General features: G+C 37.7%; 1 protein-coding gene across 1 annotated transcript; it reads right to left on the reverse strand.

Moving 5' to 3' along the window:
- Positions 1–598: 598 nt before the first annotated feature.
- On the reverse strand, positions 599–21,030 carry gas6 (growth arrest-specific 6). Its single transcript, XM_052581480.1, has 15 exons — positions 20,843–21,030; positions 20,582–20,742; positions 18,115–18,139; positions 17,447–17,509; positions 15,459–15,581; positions 12,683–12,802; positions 11,784–11,909; positions 10,698–10,819; positions 9,402–9,520; positions 9,125–9,314; positions 8,536–8,700; positions 8,238–8,406; positions 7,371–7,513; positions 7,077–7,284; positions 599–1,231 (listed from the first exon to the last, which is right to left on the reverse strand). Exons 1-15 carry the CDS (start codon positions 20,901–20,903, stop codon positions 1,080–1,082), a joined length of 1,947 nt encoding a protein of 648 aa, XP_052437440.1. The 5' UTR covers positions 20,904–21,030; the 3' UTR covers positions 599–1,079.
- Positions 21,031–21,840: the final 810 nt, after the last annotated feature.

Consider the following 21,840-nt stretch of genomic DNA (forward strand, 5'->3'; position numbering starts at 1 on the left):
ATACATGATAAAAAAAGCTGTTCAGAAATCGTTTTTCTGACATGTTGTTTTTAAATATTCAAATGAAGTATTATCCTATTTAAATATACATTTGCATACATTTCCAGAACAAAAATCTGAACGTTGGATAAAGCCAGGTTAAAAACTCTTTGATTTGGGTGACATATTAAAGGTTTTTTCAGATGGGATTTTGCTTTTCTCTTTTTATTTTTGCATAAATCATAAAATACTGTAATAAATGCCTCAATAAAATACTTCAGAATATACATTTGAACAAAAAAAACAAACAAACAAAAAGTTTGGTGTAAATGATACAAATATGGAATGGAATTGAAATCTACAGACAATAATAGATAAAGTTCAATTAACACTTGAATACTGAAAATGTCTGAAAGTTGTTATGGATGCATACTAGAAAAAAAAGGTTTTGCTTGTAATGTCTAGGCTTAATGTTTTTGTGATTTAAGTGTTTCTGCACTAGTGTCGTGCACTTCTGGCCTTTGCATCTCAAAATATCAGTGTAATGTAATGCTCATCAGTTCAGTTTTGTCTCTGTGATCTGCTGAACATGTGTGGACTTCAAGGACAGAATTCATCATCATAACAACACCATACGCCTTTATTAATTTTCATCAAGCATTTCAGTCTCACACACAGAGCAAACATGAACGAAATACAAAACAACTTCAACAATAAAAACAAGTTTAAAAAAAGACGAGCTCAAACGAGGGACTAGAAAAACTCCAACTCAAACTACTCGATGATGACGATGATGAAGTTGAGCACCTACACAGAGGCCTGAAGGCCTTTAAGGGTAGTTGGGTGTTTTTATTCATCCTCCTCTAAAGCATTTTACAGTGGCATATGTACAGATACAGTATTTTACAGCACACTCTCAGTAGCTTGTGTTTGATTGGTCTGATGTGAGTAATACATTGATATGCGGTCTGTGCTATATGTGCTTGATGTGAGTGTGGCGAGGGATCTGGCTTTACTAAGGCCTTTGTGGATCCATTGACTAGATCCAGATTAAAGCTCCTCCTGCAGTGGAAAGCACTTTGCTGGAGTTTCAGCTGCTGTTATTGCAGTGCATCTACCAGAGGGCAGGAGTGGGAGCGGATGTCGTTGTGTTTGTGTTGGGCCTCGTCCAGGTCCAGCAGCTGACCGTTGACCCACACGTCCATGCAGCCCGTGTAGAAGGCTGACACTGGAGTGGACACTACAGAAACATCTGCACAAACAAACATCATCAGGAACAGATCGACATATAAACCATCTGTAGATTCACTCTGAGCCATAATTCACATTCACCAGAGGCTGGACAAAGCAGCTTTGGTCAGCAAATAAAACCCTAAAGCATTGGCCAGTTTGCTGGTCACATTATAAGGAACTGCACAGTGAAGTGAGACTGATTTGTGGTTCAAATTCTATTAGGCACGTTTTAGGATCATTTGCAGATCGTTTTACAATTCTTTTGCAGGAAATAAGCCACAGCTGAATTTGCACTGGTTCAGGAAGAGAGAGGAAGAAAAAAAAATAGAGAAAAATCACATTGATGCATGTTATATTTTATTATTACATTCAAAAATTATGTAAAATACCAGAAAATAAAAATTATTTCAAACATTATAAAAATGTTTTTTTCCTCTCACAAAAATGTTTTAGTTCCTCTCACTACGCAACAAATCCTTTAAATGTAACTACCAGTATATAAAAGTATATAGCAAACATAAATTATAGAGGAATTTATTGTAAATAGCAAGCCTACACTATTTTTTTTTTCAAAGCAATATTGAAACTTCTGGCATATGGGAAATGTGTTTTGCAAATCAACTTGATGTAGCTCATGTGCCTCTCTCAATCAACACCAGTGGTGGACGAAGTACGAAGTACTTGAGTAAAAGTACTAGATTTTTTTATGTACTTAAGTAAAATAGTACCGAAAGATAGATTTTTCAATTTTATATAGACTTAATTTAATTTAATATAAGTAAATATTTTGTATAATCCTACTGCTCAAAATATCTGGGATTTTCCCAAAATAACCACTATATGGAGTCAAGATATATTTTTGTACTTGATATGGACTACGTTGACGAGAGTAATGTTCACTGTGAAGCTTACACTGTGATGTACCTGAGAGAAAACAGATGACCATCTGGTTTTCACCAGTAAGAAAAAAGTATTTTAGAGTTTGTTGTTTTACAGAACATCACAGTTATATATGACATGATAATAAGGCCTGAAGTTAGGAAGAACATTTTAAGGAAAATATTATTATATTTTCATTATGATTTTTTCCTTCTCAAACCTTGTCTGTGGTTTAAAAACACCCCTGGCCAAATGGGATGCATCTCTTCCCCTCTTTGATAATTACTGTATTTACCATGTTGTGAACATCACATCCTTTCTTTTTCCCCAGATATAATGTAGGTGGTTGAATAAAAATATTTTTTATCTATTTATATACAGAAATATATAAATAAATTACCTCAATTTAGCACCAGCAAGCTTGTTAGCTAGACAGTTAGCATCAGCTAACAATATTTACTTATTTCCTGTATGGTTATGAATAAACATTTATATCGGCTACTCGGCTAGTTAATCCAGTCAATATAAAAATGTATACTGTTTATAAACAATATAATAATAAACAGACATCATCTAAGATCTCCCGGTTCTTAATTGTGAATTCAGTTCACTGGAGACTCACACTAAACAGTTCATTTGATCGGTGAGTTGTTGACTTTAGAACAGCTGCAATCAGCTCATTCTAATTCATAAAATAATAATTTGGTGCGATTTGTTATCTGATTTAAAAGGTTAATTGAAAAGACTCAGCAGCATGTCGGAGCATGTGGTATATTATAAGGAGTAATGATATGTTTTATGAAATGTAGTGAAGTAAAAAGTACGATCTTATGTTTTGGAATGTAGTGAAGTAAAAAATAAAAGTTACTCAAAATAAAACTACTCCAGTGAAGTTGAAATTTGACAAATTTTGAAAACATGACAGTGAAATTTACTTAAGTACAGTAACGAAGTAAAGCTACTCCGTTACTGACCACCACTTATCAACACCAACACAAATGTTTTGTGTGCTTGATGTTAATTGCATTATATCAGTCATATCATGTTTCAAATCATAAAAACATAGCGTATTAAAATTGCCAGATTTTATAGAAAATGTTTTAAACTGCAAAATTAGCATATTAGCCTCCAGTTAACAAAAAATTATCTAACGATCTTACAAACAAAACTAACAAAGAACTTGAGACTGATGTAAACTGAAGCGAGACTAATGTGAGACTGAAAAGAGACTAATATGAGACTAATTTGAGACTACTCATATAAGAGTATGATGTAGGGGTGTAACGGTACGCAAAAATCATGGTTCGGTACGTACCTCGGTTTTAAAGTCACGGTTCGGTTAATTTTCAGTACAATAAGGGAAAGAAATGCAAACATTAAACTGCGGGTTGTTTATTACTATACACTTTTTTTTTTAAATACATTTTAATAAAATATATATAAAATTAAAATTGAATAAGAAATAGATAAAATACTCTGTCTCAAACCAATATCATATAATAAAATATAATGAAAAATATAAATAAATAACTATGATTACAGTGCAGCATTACCAATCCCAGTTTGTAAGCCTGCTTCACCAGAATTGTGCCTGACGCGGCGCTGGCACGCTGCTGCTGCTGTAGTTGACATAGAGGGAGACCACCGACAGACCAGGCTCTTGTCTTCATGACAACAATATCTATACTTCATGTTGAGCATAAATATAAAGCCTACTGATAAAGGACACCGTCAACAGTATTGACGGCAAAATAGACTATGTTTGACAGGTGCAATATTTGAAAATCGATAAATTATTTTTTAAATTACATTTATATCTGAATTTATGTCAACCTATAGACTTTCAAACATAAAAGTGTCATGAATTAATATGTATTTGTGTACAAAATGACAAATTAACATATTTTCCTCTTCTATTTTGCCTGCAAACGCTTCCAACATGCTTGCGCGTCGCGTGAAAAACAGGCGTCGGTTCTATTTCTAGCCTGCACACGTTTTCCGCATCTCATGCAGGCCGTCTGCAAGCTCTAACCTGTTAACATGGGAGCCGAATTAAAAACGGACACGCCACGCAGCTGAGACGCTTGCGCCACGCATCCAGTGTGTCGCAGCCTTAGAATCAGCTGCAGGGTGGGATTTGCGCTGAACGCGGAGACTTCCGCCACTTAATATGTTCGTTTGGAAACACGAAAATGTACTTATGTTCTGTGCACAAAATACTGCATTCCCTCATTCGGTACACACGTGCACCGTACCGAAAGCCCTGTATCGAAACGGTCCGGTCCGAATACACGTACCGTTACACCCCTAGTATGATGTGAGACTAAAATGAGACTGCTGTTCTTATATGAGACTGATATGAGACTAAAGTAAGACGGCTGTTCTTATATGAGACTGATGTGAGACTAAAGTAAGACGGCTGTTCTTATATGAGACTGATATGAGACTAAAGTAAGATGGCTGTTCTTATATGAGACTGACGTGAGACTAAAGTAAGACGGCTGTTCTTATATGAGACTGATATGAGACTAAAGTAAGACGGCTGTTTTATATGAGACTGATGTGAGACTGCTGTTCTTATATGAGACTGATGTGAGACTGCTGTTCTTAGATGAGACTGATGTGAGAGTAAAGTGAGACAGTTGTTCTTATATGATACTGATTTGAGATGGCTGATCTTAAATGAGACTGATGTGAGACTAAAGTGAGATGGCTATTCTTAAATGAGAATGATGTGAGACGGCTGTTCTTATATGAGACTGATGTGAGACTAAAGTGAGATGGCTGTTCTTATATGAGACTGATGTGAGACTAAAGTGAGACGGCTGTTCTTATATGAGAGTGATGTGAGACATAAGTGAGACGGCTACTCTTATATGAGCCTGATGTGAGATGGCTGCTCTTAAATGAGACAGATGTGAGACTAAAGTGAGACAGCTGTTCCTGTCTGAGACTGAATTGACATGGCTGTTCTTAAATGAGACAAATGTGAGACTAAAGTGAGACAGCTGTACTTATATGAGACTGATGTGAGATGGCTGTTCTTATATGAGAGTGATGTGAGACATAAGTGAGACGGCTACTCTTATATGAGCCTGATGTGAGATGGCTGCTTTTAAATGAGACAGATGTGAGACTAAAGTGAGACAGCTGTTCCTGTCTGAGACTGAATTGACATGGCTGTTCTTAAATGAGACAAATGTGAGACTAAAGTGAGACAGCTGTACTTATATGAGACTGATGTGAGATGGCTGTTCTTATATGAGACTAATGTGAAAATAAATGGAGACAGCTGTTCTTATATGAGACTAATGTGAGATGGCTATTATTATATGAGACTGATGTGAGATGGCTGTTATTATATGAGACTGATGTGAGGCTAAAGTAAGATGGCTGTTCTTATATGAGACTGATGTGAGACTAAAGTGAGACGGCTGTTCTTATTTGAGACTGATATGAGACAGCTGTTCTTATGTGAGACTGGTGTGAGACTGAAGTGAGATGGTTGTTCTTATATGAGACTGATGTGAGACTAAAGTGAGATGGCCATTCTTATATGAGACTGATGTGAGACTAAAGTGAGATGGTTGTTCTTATATGAGACTGATGTGTGACTGAAGTGAGATGGTTGTTCTTATATGAGACTGGTGTGAGACAACTGTTCTTATGTGAGACTGATGTGAGACTAAAGTGAGATGGTTGTTCTTATATGAGACTGAAGTGAGATGGCTGTTCTTATATGAGACTGAAGTAAGACGGCTGTTCTTATATGACACTAATGTGAGACTAAAGTGAGACGGCTGTTCTTATATGAGACTGATGTGAGATTAAAGACGGCTGTTCTTATTAGAGACTGATATGAGACTAAAGAAAGATGGCTGTCCTTATATGAGACTGATGTGAGACTAAAGTAAATGGCTGTTCTTATAAGAGACTGGTGTGAGACTGCTGTTCTTTTATGAGACTGATGTGAGACTAAAGTAAGACGGCTGTTCTTATATGAGACTGATTTGAGACTAAAGTGAGAAAGCTGTTCTTATATGAGACTGATGTGAGACTAAAGTGAGACGGCTATTCTTATATGAGACTGATGTGAGATGGCTGTTCTTAGATGAGACTGATGTGCGATGGCTGTTCCTAAATGAGACAGATGTAAGAATAAAGTGAGACGGTTACTCTTATATGAGACTGATGTGAGACTGATGTGAGATGGCTGTTCTTATATGATACAGATGTAAGAATAAAGTGAGACGGCTGTTCTTATATGAGACTGATGTGAGATTAAAGACGGCTGTTCTTATAAGAGACTGATATGAGACTAAAGAAAGATGGCTGTCCTTGTATGAGACTGATGTGAGACTAAAGTAAGATGGCTGTTCTTATATGAGACTGATGTGAGACTGAAGTGAGACGGCTGTTCATATAAGAGACTGGTGTGAGACTGCTGTTCTTATATGAGACTGATGTGAGACTAAAGTGAGACAGCTGTTCTTATATGAGACTGATGTGAGACTAAAGTGAGACGGCTGTTCTTATATGAGACTGATGTGAGAGATAAGTGAGACGGCTGTTCTTATATGAGACTGATGTGAGAGATAAGTGAGACGGCTGTTCTTATATGAGACTGATGTGAGATGGCTGTTCTTAGATGAGACTGATGTGAGAGAAAAGTGAGAAGGTTGTTCTTATATGAGACTGATGTGAGATGGCTGTTCTTGGATGAGACTGATGTGAGAGTAAAGTGAGAAGGTTGTTCTTATATGAGACTGATGTGAGATGGCTGTTCTTGGATGAGACTGATGTGAGAGTAAAGTGAGAAGGTTGTTCTTATATGAGACTGATGTGAGACGGTTGTTCTTATTTGAGATTGATGTGACAAAGTGAGATGGGTACTCTTATATGAGACTGATGTGAGGCTAAAGTGAGAATGCTGCTCTTATAGGAGATTGATGTGAGACTAAAGTGAGACTGTTGAGAGACGTTACCCGGAATCCCTCCTATAAAGGTGCTGTATGAGGACGTCAGATTGAGAGCGTCTATATTCTCCACCAGCTCTGTATGAGCTAGCTGTCCATCGACCTGCAGTAGGGAGCTGTTCCCGAACACAGTCACGTTGACAGTGTGTGTTTGAGAGTCACACAGGTTCACTGGGACACTGGCTACCACCACATCACCGAATGACACCAGCACGTGCTGCAGGTCACAGATTAACATCAGATACAACTGATGCGTCAGACCAGACAACATGTTAAACATCAGCATCTCATTCACACACACACCTCGGTCCACTCAAGTGTTCCTGGATGATAGTCCGACAGAGAGATGGAGAACGGGACCCTGTCCTGATGAACCAGAGCAAACAGGACACCCACAGAAGAGGCGGGACGCAGGGTCACATGCACACTGAGCATCTGATTGTCCCCTAAAGGAAGCAGGTTAATTATCATTAACTAAAACCATTTACAAAACATCTTTGTTACTGGAAAAAGAAAATGAATGTTAACTGAAATAAAACATACAAAAAAACCATATAATTTTTTTTTTAATTTAAAGCTAGTTGCCATAGTTCTCATTTTCATTTAATTTAACTTGATTTACTATCATAAATTTACTAACATAAATTAAAAAAAAAAAAATTAAAAAAAAAAAAATTAACTAAAACATATTTGAACACAAAAATGTACAATTACAATAGGAAATATAAAAGAGAAAAAAAAAACAGAAAGAAAAAAAAATGCTTTAAAAATGGTTTAATCAATCACCCAATAAAACCACAATAGATTAACTAAAACTAAACTATTACAAATATTTTGTGCAAATTGAAATAAAAAATATTAGATGACAAACTTAAAAGGAAATTTGAAATTTTGCTTTGGGAACAAACTAAATATATTAGTTATAGTATAGTACATACATATAGTACTAAAATTACTAAAACAAAATAAAAATAAATTAAAGCTAAATAAAAATATATAAGAAAAGAAAATAATATAATAATAATAAAAGTGACTTAAGAAATTATCAAAATCACTAAAAGTAAAACAAATTAAAATGAATTAATGAAAATATAAAAATAAAAGCTAATTCAAAATATGAATATATATCATAATTGTCATATAAATCATATTAAAACCTCACTGACACACCATGGCTGTGATTGAAGTAGGCGAATCCGTGCCCGGGGTAGAAGGCGCTGTGGTCCTCGATGGCGTAACACTGCATGCGCTCGTTGTGCCGGATGGTTTCCTGAATGGGTGTGTCCTCACCAGTTAACCAGTGCCAGTCCTTCATACAGCCGTCCAGTCGAGGGTTAACCTACGAACACCAGGATCATGAACACATAAAGAGACAGAGCATATTCAGATGTTTATATTCAGTTTGTTTATCTATTTCATTTCTTCTGAACCATTTCTACACTAATGGATTTGAGCTCATGAAGCTCACCCTGCTGACCAGGCCGTCGTCTCTGAAGGGGACGCCGCCCACCGTGAGGTTGAGCTCATGCAGGCCTTTATTCATGGTGAACAGATCTCCGTTCACTGCGATCTTCATCACCGCCTCCCTGTCAATCTTGATGATGAGGCTCCGCCCCTGTTCCTCAACTGATATCTAAGTGGACCAATGAGGAGAGAGCAGAGCTCCATTTGTTTCTATAGCAGTTTATATAATACAGATAATTTCAAAGCAGCTTCACAGTGATAAACAGGAAAATAACAGTGTTAATATTTTAAAATTGGAAAAATAAGAGAGAACAGAATTGGTTCCTAATCCTGGTCCTGGTTTCTTTTATCTGACACACTCAGTTCAGTTCACAGAGCTCTCTCCTAATGAGCTGATGATCTGAATCCAGTGCATAAAATAAGGGAGACATGAAAAATATGCAGAATGTGGGGCCCCGGGACCAGGATTAAGAACAACTGTGCTAGCCAAACTAGAACCTGCATCTCACATGAGGTCAATGTGTCATGTGTGACCTGCTTTGTGTCTCGATCGTGTGTCTGTTATAAGCGTGACCCCTGCAGTGACCTCTGACCTTATGCCACTGGCCGTCATTGACCTGCGGTCCACTGCTGGTCACTCGACTCACGGATCCATATTTCAGCTGCAGTTCCAGCTTCCCATGATGCATGACCAGAACAATCCAGGAGCTGTTCAAGTGGCCTCCGGCAAAGAAGATCACACCTTCGGGGTCGTAGGTCCTAAGGTCAAACTCGGCCGTGAATCTGAGAGGAAACAGGTCAAACTCGACATGAAATTACAGTGATCTTACTGCAGCAATGCTGATCCTGAAAACCGTCCCGTGTGCTCACCCGGTCTGGACCCTGCGGCGGAAGCGCAGCCGGACCACAGGAATCCCGCTAAACATGCGTCCGAGGTACAGTGAACGAGAGTTCCTCTTCATGTCCAACGACTGATGAAGACTGATGGACTTCAGACACAGAGAGGAAGAGGAGCAAAATATTTTCACAAACTCAAATAATTAAGCTGAAGATCTGCATTTAAGACTTCTTAAGACCAAGTAAAGAGAATTAAAGGAATAAAAGGGAACACAATACATCATGATCTCTAAATGTAAATAACACTTCAGAATTTAAAAATACAATTTATAATAGATCGCCATTTCTTTTTCAAAAAAAAAAGAGGTAACTTACTGTACCTTCTAATCACATTGCAAAAAAGTGCTGTTTAGATATTTGTATTGGAAAAGAAGATGCATACATCCCAAAATATTCATCTTTTGAAGTGAATTTATGAATTCATCATAAATTTATGAAGACTTTCTGCTCTGATTTAGGACATTTTTTAAGACACTGACAAAATAGCTAAAAATAACTAAACAAAACTAAGTCATTTTCAAAAAACAGAAATGCAAGTAAAAGTAAAAGTACAACCCACCAGCATTATTGTAGTATCACTGAGATATTATAGTAATAGTTGTTATTTCAAGAAATGAAAATGTTTTAATGATTTTATTTCAGTTTCATATTTAGTTAACCTTGCTACTCTCCTGCTGAAAATAAAGATAAAACTGAAACTAAACAAAAAAGAAACATACTGTACCTAACAGAATAAAATCTGGTTAAACTATGAAGAGGTAAAAAGAGAACGTCTGATCTCGCTACTAATCTCGCTGTTTGTAGTTTTGTGCAAAGTTTTGTCAAAACAAAGTTACACATTTGAAATGTGTTCTTTAAAATAAAATATGATACTACTGAGATCTTAAAATCATAATCTTCAATATTAATGATTTAAACAGTAATTAATAACATTATAAATGTCTTTACTGTCACTTTCTATCAATTTAATTTGTCCTTGCTTAATGAAAGTATTATTTATCTTTGAAAAAGAAAAGTATATACGTATATTTATTTGTGATCCAAAGGTGAAGTGGAAAAAATATAGGATCTAAAGTATATTTTAAACCTAAATCTCTTTCAGATTGAGCTGTTACTAATCAAATGTAAGTTAATGAGTGTCTCTGATCATATGACTATTAGTACAGTCGATTTCCTGCTATTTGGAACATTCTCACATATGTTCCCTCCCCTTGTCTTCATGATGGTTTAAAGATCAGTGTGTGTGTGTGTGTGTGTGTGTGTGATCACCTCACAGCTCCTGAGATCTTGTCCCAGTCTCTTCCCATGCCGTCCATCACAGTAGCAGCGGAAACTTCCTGGCGTGTTCACGCACTCTTCCTCACACACATCCGTCACACACTCGTCCACATCTGACAGCAACAATAGGATCACTTCATGTGTTCAAACAGAGCTTACCAAAACACACTAAGCATCATCAGAACACCCTGAATGTGCTCGGCGTCTCAGCAAACACACCCAATACTTACATTTATCAACATCAAATGAACATTTTCACTTCTCATTAATAAAAAAAACACATTAAACCACAATTTGAGAGTTTCATTCTTAACCCGCTCTGTGTGTCTTTTAGATTCAACAAGAAGTGACCTGAAGTGAACACACATATAATCTTTCGGATGACTAAATACACGCTGACATATACAAGATCAGGAGGAGAAAATAGTGAACATGGATCTTCTGTTGAATTTCCTGTGGAAATATTTAACTCTGATTGCAACAATGTTCAGGGCAATGATGGGAAGATGTTTAAATAGATGAACCACAAATAAGCAAGAAGAATTTTCCTTGGTCAACTGTTTAAAAACTGAAGTGGATCTGTTGAGCCGTTATGTAACCATTTTCCTCTCAACATTTCTGACTAGGTGAAAGGTCACAAAAACTAAAAGAGACTGAGGCGTCCTGTGCTGTGACAGAGACATATGAGTGAGTGCAGGAACATTATGATGAAATGATCAGCTCCTTCAGACATCACAATCAGACCAGGGTTATTATACTTAACTAAAACTAGAACCATAGAAGAACATATTTTCTTACTTGAAATAAATGTTAGCTGAAAAAACTAAACTAAAAAAAATAATTTTATTATTTCAGCTATTTGCCAAAGCAAAATGTCTCACTTTCAATTAGTTTAACTTGACAATACCTAAAACTCAAATTAAAATGAAGGAAAACTACATAATTTTTTTCTTTTGTTATCAAAACTAATAAAAATGACAAAAACTATTAAAAATTGAACTAAAATAAAAATGAAAACCATCATTCTTATTTTCTCCATTTCTTATTTTCATTTAGTTTAACATCCTGTTAACTCACCTACACAGCTTTTGGTGATGTTGTCATACAGGAATCCCTCCTCACACAGACAGTCGTAGCTGCCCTTGAGGTTTGAGCATTGTGCGGATCCACACACATCTGGAGTCTCCACACACTCGTCCACATCTGTGGAAGGACCAGAGACACAGTCACATGTTCTGCTGATGAGACTCTGTTCATGTGTCATACAGGTCACACAGCCAGGGCACTGCTGGATGATTGGGTGAAACGCTTTCGCTTCTCAGAATGTGATCATAAATTAGATGTTCTGCAACTAAAGTTATTTTACTATGACAAATAATCTGGGTTTTCTTTCAGATTTCATTCTGGAGGAAAAGTCACGGCAGCTGTGAATAAAATGTCACATTACAAACAAGATCGACAATGATCAACCAATGCCTGAAAACTGACAAGAATTTCAGAAAGTTTTCATCAATCCTTAATATTATATTTCAATATTATATTGCAGCATGTGCGCAGACACAAATCATACGTTGCTGACACCATGCTGTATGCCAAGGGTGTCGAAAGGCTTAAAGGAAAAACAGGGCACAAATTGTATAAATTAATTATAAAAAATAAGATTAAACTAAATAAATAAATAAAAAGATTAAAAAAATAGAAAAAATAAGTTGGATTAAAATAATTTGATTTAAATAAAAAATAACTGTCTTTTACGTTTTTAAATAATTGCATTTGGACTGCAGCACTCTCATGTTCACAAAGCTAAATTTGAGTAAAACCCAAGTTAAAAATTGTAACCACATAATAAAATAAATACTTTTTAACACTATTTCGCCCTAATATGATGTCAAAGTATGCCAATATCCCAGTCTACAGAAGTAATGTTTGTTGACGTCCTCCACTCCAGATTTTCCCGCTCCGCTGCTCTCACTCACCCAGACACTTGTGGTGACCCGACAGCTGGTATCCGTGACGACAGGAGCAGTGGTAACTCCCCATGGTGTTATTACAGTCATGCTCACATTTGTTGTTCCCACTGCTGCACTCATCTACATCTGCAAGCCACACAAACACAAGTGCACCGTTAACCAATCAGGAAGAGCTCGAGTGATTGGCTGGAGCTGCGCTGGTGGGCGGAGCTCTGGACGTCCTGGCAGAGAGTCGCTCAAACTTTCCTCTGAACATAAAGAGACTGTGAATGAATCATCAGAAACATGAATGCGGCTCTGTGCAGCGAACGACGCTCCTTCATCGGGTTCAGTGACTCACAGCGGACCAGTGCTGAAGAAAAAGTCTACAAAAAAAACAGCTAAAAACCTGGCTGCCAGGATGTAGTTGCTAAGGTGTTGTGAATGGTTGTTAATGCACTGCTGTGCAGTTGCTACGGTCTTCCGAGTGATTGCCAGGGTGTTGCTATGTGGTTAATGAATTGTTCTAATTGGCTGTTAACACACTGCTGTGCAGCGTGTAGAGTCTTCCGAGTGATCGCTAAGGTGTTCTAATTTGCTGCTATGCAGTTGCCATCGAGTTCCGGGTGATTATCCTAACAACCATATACCAATGGGTGTTGCTACATGGTTGCTAAGGTGTACTAAATGGTCACCATGTTACTATGTAGTTACTAGGGTGTTCTGAATGATTGCTAGGGTATTGCAATGAAGTTGCTATCATGCAGTTGCTAGGGTATTCTGGCTGATTCCCCGGGTATTGCTATGTGGTTACTAAGGAGATATGTGTTGCTAGGTGTTGCAGGTGGTTTCAAGGGCATTAAAATGTGGTGCTAAGATGTTCCGAGTGGTTATTTGCACACTGGTAGGAACTTGCTATGGCTTCACTAGATGGCTGCTGCATTAGAAAGGTGTTTTAATAATTCTTTACTTAGCAAACAAGAAAAATGTCTCACTGCATTATACACTGCTCAGCTCATGCTGACTCAGACACCGCTCCAGAACATGATGGATGATCCAGCAGGGTTCAACATCTACTAGCACAACCTGTGCTACTATAGACCTTATGTAGCTCCGCCCCTTTTCACTGTTGAGTTGTCTTCTGTGTTCCAGTATATACTTCCATAGGCATGGTCATATAAATGTATGATTGAACCGCTCGTTTTAAAATCTTACTGGTCTATTGACATTTGTTTTGTTATGACATCTGCTTTGAACATTGCAATGCACACAATAACTTGTTAACTCTATAAGTAAATCCACTTCACCAACTAATTACTCTTCAAGAGCTTTAAAGTGCTAGAAATAGATGTGAAATACTTGAAAGTCATTGAAAAGTGCTTGAATTTCTCTCTCAAAAGGTTGTACAAACCCTAAAATAAATAATGTAATAACATTAGACTCTTTCTGCCACAACAGCATGGTTATATTTAATGTTTCTACTTCTGATGTTCTACGTCAGCGTTGTTTGATCTATTTCTAACAGAGAGTTCTGTGCAGAATTCAAATGCTTCTCACTGGATCTCACAGCGCTGTGCAGTGACAAGTGTCGTGAGATCAACCTGATTCTGAGTAAACCTGTTCTGAGCTCAGACCGTTTTGCTTGTGCTGCTCACAATTATTTATCAGAGCTGATAAACGGTCTGTGCTGCTTTACCATAATCCCCCCCACCCTAGATATACATGTTTTAGCTTCATGACAATTAATTCGAATTTCTAATTTTCTTGTTGACATGCCAGTTAACATTTACAACACTGTTCTGCTAAAAATATGAATACAAGTGAATACGCAAATTCACTCCTTGCCAGAAGGTGGCGCTTGTGGAGCAGCAGAATTATAGCCTTTACGTGATAAAGTAAACACTACATTATTACAGGCATTGTACTGAGCTAATAGTATACTGACATGTTCACAGAATAGCTCTCGTGCTAGGCTTCTTTACTAGCACACTGTGCATTCCCACAAACACAAACACCAGTGTGGGGAGAACCTAAACTGAACCATTGACTACATAATATGAGCACGGCGTTGATGATAATGAGTGTGTGAGTTTGTTAACAGAATGCTGTTGTCATTGCTGCCACAACTCTCATATTTACTAATAATTATTTGAAAAATATAATTTACCTGCAGCCAGTAGGCCCCTCTCAAGTGAAGGCCCCTGGGCTTCAGCTCGTTGAAGCCCATACATTAATGTGGCCCTGCACACTGCAAAGCTCAAATGAGTACCGTTTTCGCTACGCTTTTATTTCATTTGCTATTTGATGATTCTCATATGCAACAGAAATGGCAGCGCTTTTGAGTTGGGCAACGCTCACAAAATTTTGGCACGCCAGCAGAAAAAATCGGTTGCAGTCTGGAGCCCTGATGCATCATCTGATAAGAGCACAGGTCAGCAGAAGAGCAGCAAGGACAGGAAGTGCTGCATCACAGCATCAGTTTCCATTCACATCTCCAATGACATTCAGAGCAAATCCGTCAGAAACAATAAGTTGTTACAGCAACACTCTGTGATGACAGATAGAGATGTTCCAGATGATAAAACGAGACGTCTTCAAAAAATCTAGGCACATGTGTCAGGCTCTCAGAAATGCAATCTTTCAGAATATGAAATATGAATCCATAAAGGAGGTGTTCAGATACTGTCTGTATGAATTGGATTTTCACTTAGTTTTAAAATTAAATGAGCAGATCCAGAGAATAATATGAACCAGTATCTTTAAGCTGAATGCATGTGTCTGAAGAGCTGATGTGTGTTTGTACCGTTCTCACACTTGACGCCACTCCATCCCGTGAAACAATGACATTGGAATTCGCCCTTTTTGTCCTCACAGCGCACCGTCCCATAATGATTGCAGGGGTTTGGGGAACACTGGTCTGGAATGTCTGTGGGACAGAGAGAGAGAGAGAGAGCAAAGTAAAACCACAATGAGTCACAAAACACATTCTGCACTTCTCTAATGTGATGTTTGAAACACATCAGATATGAAATCCTATATGCTTTTCCTGTAGTGGTAACCTAACCCTAACCTTTTATCCAAAGCTTATACACAAATTACGAGTACAATAAGCGATTCATCATAGAGACAATGAACAGGAATTGCTAGTAATACTATGTTTCAGACACAGTTAACCAGCATTAAATGTCTGTGTGAAGTACTTTAGAAGTACTTGTGAAGATTTTAGAAAAGCTGCATCACTACAACAGCAGCCTATTAGGTAACACTTAACAATAAAGCTTTTTAAAAGCATTTGTTTGAAAAACAACTCATAATGTATTAATCTTTAAAAAAAAAAAATTATTTCAACATTTACTTCTACATTAATCAAATCAAAAGTTTCATCTGATAATATTATTTGATGTCCCTGAGCTAACATGAACTGACATTGAACAGTGGTATTTTTAAGAATTAATGTTAACAAATATTAAAAATACTGTGACAGACGTATCGCACAACATATTAGATCTTTGGAATCTCAACATATGTGTCATGTAATAATGTCTAGTCAAGTCACCTTAATTTATATAGCGCTTTATACAGTACTGGTTGTGTCAAAGCAGCTTTACAGTGTCAAACAGGAAAATAGTTTGTCAATAATGCAAGAAGACCATAACAAAGAGTCATTTTTCCAGCTAAAGTCAGTGATGTCATCATCATCCAGTTCACCTCTCTTCTGAAAGTGTCAAGTCAAGTGTCCCCAACTAAGCAAGCCAAAGGCAACACCGGCAAGGAACCAAAACTACATACTCAATATTATTATGCATTCGTACATACATTATAATAATGCTGTGTATATTAGCTTTTTTCCATATATTATATAATTGTTTAACACATTGGTCAACAGTTGTTTTTAATTCTGTTTTACTGTAAAAATAAATAAATAAATAAATAATTAATTATTAGTTGCATTAACAATTGTTAAGTAATTAGATCTTCTAGTAAAGTGTTACTGTTGGTTTTTTAACTAACATCCCACATGGTCTAGATGATGTCAGCTGAAAATGCAAGTCATTTTAGAGATACAATTATTTCATTCAGCTGAAAGATTATGAGAACATTAGTTTTTCTTTATAAAAATGTCACTGATTAATCATTCAAAATATAGAACATGAATTAAAGCAGTAAATGGAGTCAATGTTGTGCTTTAATGCTTTCAGCTCTTTTACAACTCTGTCTTTGATGCGTTTGCTGACGGTGCATGAGCAGCAGAGGCACGTCTGACCACAGAGAAAGAGAGAGAGAGAGAGAGAGAGAGAGAGAGAGAGCGCAGAGATGCAGCATCTCTCTCTGACTCAGGGCTTCTGCTGGACCCAGACCAGCCAATCACAGCGCAGCACGAGGCGCCCTCTGAATCAGCAGAATTGAGTAGAACAGGACGAGCCTCCAGCAGACGTCATGAAGATCGTCACACACACACACACACCAGAGGGGCTTCACTCATTCAGACGCTCACACACGCTTCATTTACTGAGCGACGGGATGAGAACGAGAAGAGCGCAAGAACATCTCACCATGAGCTCTTTATGTTGATATGAACACAGATCACTACTTAACGCACTGCAGCACTGAAAACCACACACTGACAGAAAGAATGATAGACAGACAGACAGCTAGATAGACAGACAGAAAAGGATAAAAAGACAAGCCGATAGACAGACTGATTGATGGATATGTAGACAGATAGACAATCAGACAAATAGAGACCGAACAAACAACAGGACTGATAGATGTACAGACAGACAGACTCACTGTGGACGCAGGTGATCAGATCCTGTTTCTTCTTCTCAGAGTCTCCAAACTTCTCCATACATGCTAATGCATTAAAGAGAATCAAACATCTCCATCAGGAACTGCAGACGATTCAGCAAATCCTCAATTCAATATATATATATATATATATTATTCAATATATATATATATATATATATTCAATATATATATATATATATATATATATATATATATATATATATATATATATATATATATATATCATTCTAACGAATTGTGAAATGTGAAATGTGAAGTGACATTCAGCCAAGTATGGTGACCCATACTCAGAATTTGTGCTCTGCATTTAACCCATCCGAAATGCACACACACAGAGCAGTGAACACACACACACACACACACACTGTGAGCACACACCCGGAGCAGTGGGCAGCCATTTATGCTGCGGCGCCCGGGGAGCAGTTGGGGGTTCGATGCCTTGCTCAAGGGCACCTAAGTCGTGTTATTGAAGGTGGAGAGAGACTCCCCCCACCCACAATTCCGTCCGGCCCGAGACTAGAACCCACAACCCTTCGATTGGGAGTCAAACCCTCTAACCATTAGGCCACGACTTCCCCAAACCTTAACCTTCACTATAAAACAATCACAACACATAGAAAAGAGTTGAAACACTGCAGGATACTCACCCTGATACTTTGGGTAGAAATATTCCTAAAAAAGACAAGAAGTCATGATGAGAAACTGACTGACTATGAACAATATAACAGGTTTTGCTCATGAATGAAGGTTGATTATGAAGACACATGAGAACTGCACAGACGGTCCATGACTGATGACTGTTTCAGATGTGTTCTTGTCCTGACACGTCGAGCTCATATTTTGTCTTACATCAGGGTGGATAATGCATCTTGTCTCCTGTTTCTGAGATGGAATGAAGGACACACACACACACACAAACACACACGCACACACGCACACACACACACACACACACACACACACACACACACTGCAGAGATATGAGGTGGAGTAAAACTACAGAAGACTTCAGTCTGATTGTGCACATTAATATCCCTGCAGTATTTAATACAAAACAATTAATGGGAGCAAATTATTAGATGTGTGACCCAAGTGACCCCTGATCTTCACATGAGCTAATTGATGTCATGTCCTCTGTATATCGCAGACCTTAATTTAGCTTCACTGTCCCACATGCAGTGGCTCTGGGTAAGTTGATAACCAGCTGACTCACTCAGTCACACACACTGCAGTGGAAATCTGCAGCGTCAGAGAAGCAGGTCGCACACGCTGCCACTGAATAATACTGCATGCAGGGAGTGGAAATCCAACATTTCTGACACGCTGCACGCAAGCCTCCCAGAACGACCTTCTTTACATCTCCCTTGATTCACCTGGCCTCATTTCTTCTCATTTCGTTCTCAGGAGAGATGCAAATAAAGTTGATTCCAGAATTTCTCATGGTCAAGCTAATAATAGAAAGTATTAGACCGCAGATGTCATCATAATCTTTCATGCTTCCCAAACATTCCCAATCCTTATTTACAGACCAGCGGGATTAAATCTAATCAGCACATTCATGAGAATGACGCGTCAGACATGTGCCGCCAGACAGGAATTCATTCTGTATCAAAAACACATTCCAGGCTCAGCAGTACATAAAAGCAGTGACACGCCCCTCAGGGACCAATCAGAAAGCACACAGACCGGCACATTTGCATATCAGATCCCAGAGGAGAACAGCCTGTGTTTGAGGAATCATATTTTGCAGGGTTAATGCAGGGTTATTGATGTGAGTCAGGTGCAGTGCACTGAGTCATGGGAATACATGACAGTAATAATAGCATCAATGCAGGATGCAATGATGGAAAGAAATTATGTTTCAGATTTATATATTCATATTAGTATGATGTAGTTCATATCTTCATATGGCCAGACTGTGAGATCGCTGATTAATGATATTATCATGCTAATTTATTTAATTATTGAAGTTTCATAGCCGGAGAGTGAACCAACTCCTAATGTTACTGCATGCTAATAACTACACCTTATATACTTTTGGTCAAGTAGCATATAGATGTCATTGTCATAAAATATTTTTTTATAACACTGAATTTGTATTTAACATGATAATTTAATATTTATTTATTATTTAAGTTACTAATTTTAATGCTTATATTTACTCAGTTATTAAAAAAGCAGCTACTGAAAACGAGCAAAGAATATTTATATAATAGAAGAACAGTATAAAGCGTAAAACAGTATACAGTATAAAAAAAACTTGCGTTATAATCAGTGAAGCTATCTGTACTGTATGATTAATACAGTACAGTACTAATACAGTACTGTGTGATTAACACAGACTCATATACTAACATCGCACGACCGTCTGATTTTTGTTGTTTATGATGACAGAATAAGCCAGAGCAGAATTCAGTCAATGAGCGCGCACTAAACAACAAAACTCTGGTGTTTCAACGATGACTCATCTGAACGCCTCTGATTGGCCGCTGCATTCATAAACTCAACGGAATCGTGTTTGATTGGTTATAACGCACAACACTGTACAAATGAATGAAAAGAAATATGATGGAACAAATAAGCCTTAATATTAATCAGATGATAATACTAGCCTGATAGTAGTAATAATAATAATAATAATCGTCTTGATGTTGTCAAAGGCATCAGCCACAGGTGATTTCTCTTCTATCGCCACAACTTTAATTCATAATGTTATTATTACATATTTGCACAAACTTAACACTATAGCGTTTATTCAGCAGTAATTTGGTGCAAGCAGTCATTGACAAACAACAACTAGAAAACTGGTATTTTACAGTCAATTATATTTTGACAAATTAGGCTTTGTGGTTATTTACTAGTTCTAATGACTTTACAACAACTTTATTTAACTGATAATGACGTTTTAAAGTCAGGTGCTGTATAAATGTGACAGCCTTCATTTCAAATGAATCACTGCAGCCCTACAACAGACTATACAGTGCATACTAATTAGGGAACAGCACAGAATTATTAAAGGTCAATGAGGATGAAAGATCACATCAAACATTGGCTGGAATCCAGCGCATCTATTAAAAAGAGTATTTGAGGCAGCAATGGTTGTAATTCTCTTACCGTCTCAGGGTCATTCTCAAACACTTCTCTCGCCTCCTCTTTACTGCATCTCTCCTCCACACACTCCCTCTCCAGATGACCCTGCTTGGTCTCCTCGAACACCTGGTACGCCCTCCGGTGTCTGCGGAGAAACTCGTTCGCCTGCCTCGGCGGCACGGACACTGAAAACGGCAGAAACTCTCAACTCCTGCGTCTGGGTGACCTGATCACACTACTTTGTGCGTCACTGCACGGGAATAACGACTTGTTTCGCGTACTTACACTGTGTGGAGCAGCCGATACACAGTAGGACGAAGCAGCAGCTCGACACAAACTCTCTCATGTTGATTCTGCGTCAAACTTTCGCTCGTTCTGGATCAGAATCCTGAGCTGAGCCGCCACATTCAAACGAGGACTCGAGCGTTTCTGCAGCACATTCAACTCTCTCTCTCTCTCTCTCTCTCTCTCACACTCTCTGTATTTTGCCCTCGCCCCCCCCTAACAAAACGTAAGCGGCAGATTCGTCGGTTTATTGGTGAAAGTTGCAGCTCGTTCAGGGAGTTCCCGATGCAGAATTATTCTCCGCAAGAGCAGATCACTGCAGTGCATACTACATAAGCACCGGGAAAAGATCCATTTAAAGCGGTAGATCACCGGGAGAAAAACAAATATTATCATCATTTACTCGCCCCATCATGTCCTTCAAACCTCTATATCTTTATGTTTCAGTTGAACACAAATTGAGAAGCTTTGAAGAATGTTCAGGCTGCTCTGTAGCACACAATGACAGTGAATGGGGACTGGAGCAGTTGAGCATGTAAAGACCCCAGGGGTCTCATTTATAAACGTTTTGTACGCCCAAAATGGGCGTAGAAAATGCATAAGTAATGTTACACACTCATACCTGGATTTATAAAAATAAACTTGGCGTAAATATATAGGCTACACAACGTACAGACATTCTAGATCATACGTACTCACTCTTTTTCCTGGAGTGACAAAAGTAATGAAGTAAACAATGATTTTAAAATCTGTTATCATTTCGATATACACATTTACATTAAATATTCCACTCTTGTTAATGGAAATAATCACTGAAATTACATAAAGTCATTAGAAGTTTTCCTGTGGCAATAAATATAGGCTAAAAATAGCTAAAATATGTTCACCTTATCAGCAAAACTGCATAAATGAAATTTGATTCAAATTGTTCAAAATAATTGAAGTACTATGTGGCCAGTGAAAAGAATAAGATCAACTCCAGCCTAAAATATTTATCT

Source organism: Carassius gibelio, chromosome A1 (genome assembly GCF_023724105.1).
Source record: "Carassius gibelio isolate Cgi1373 ecotype wild population from Czech Republic chromosome A1, carGib1.2-hapl.c, whole genome shotgun sequence".
Lineage (NCBI taxonomy): Eukaryota > Metazoa > Chordata > Actinopteri > Cypriniformes > Cyprinidae > Carassius > Carassius gibelio.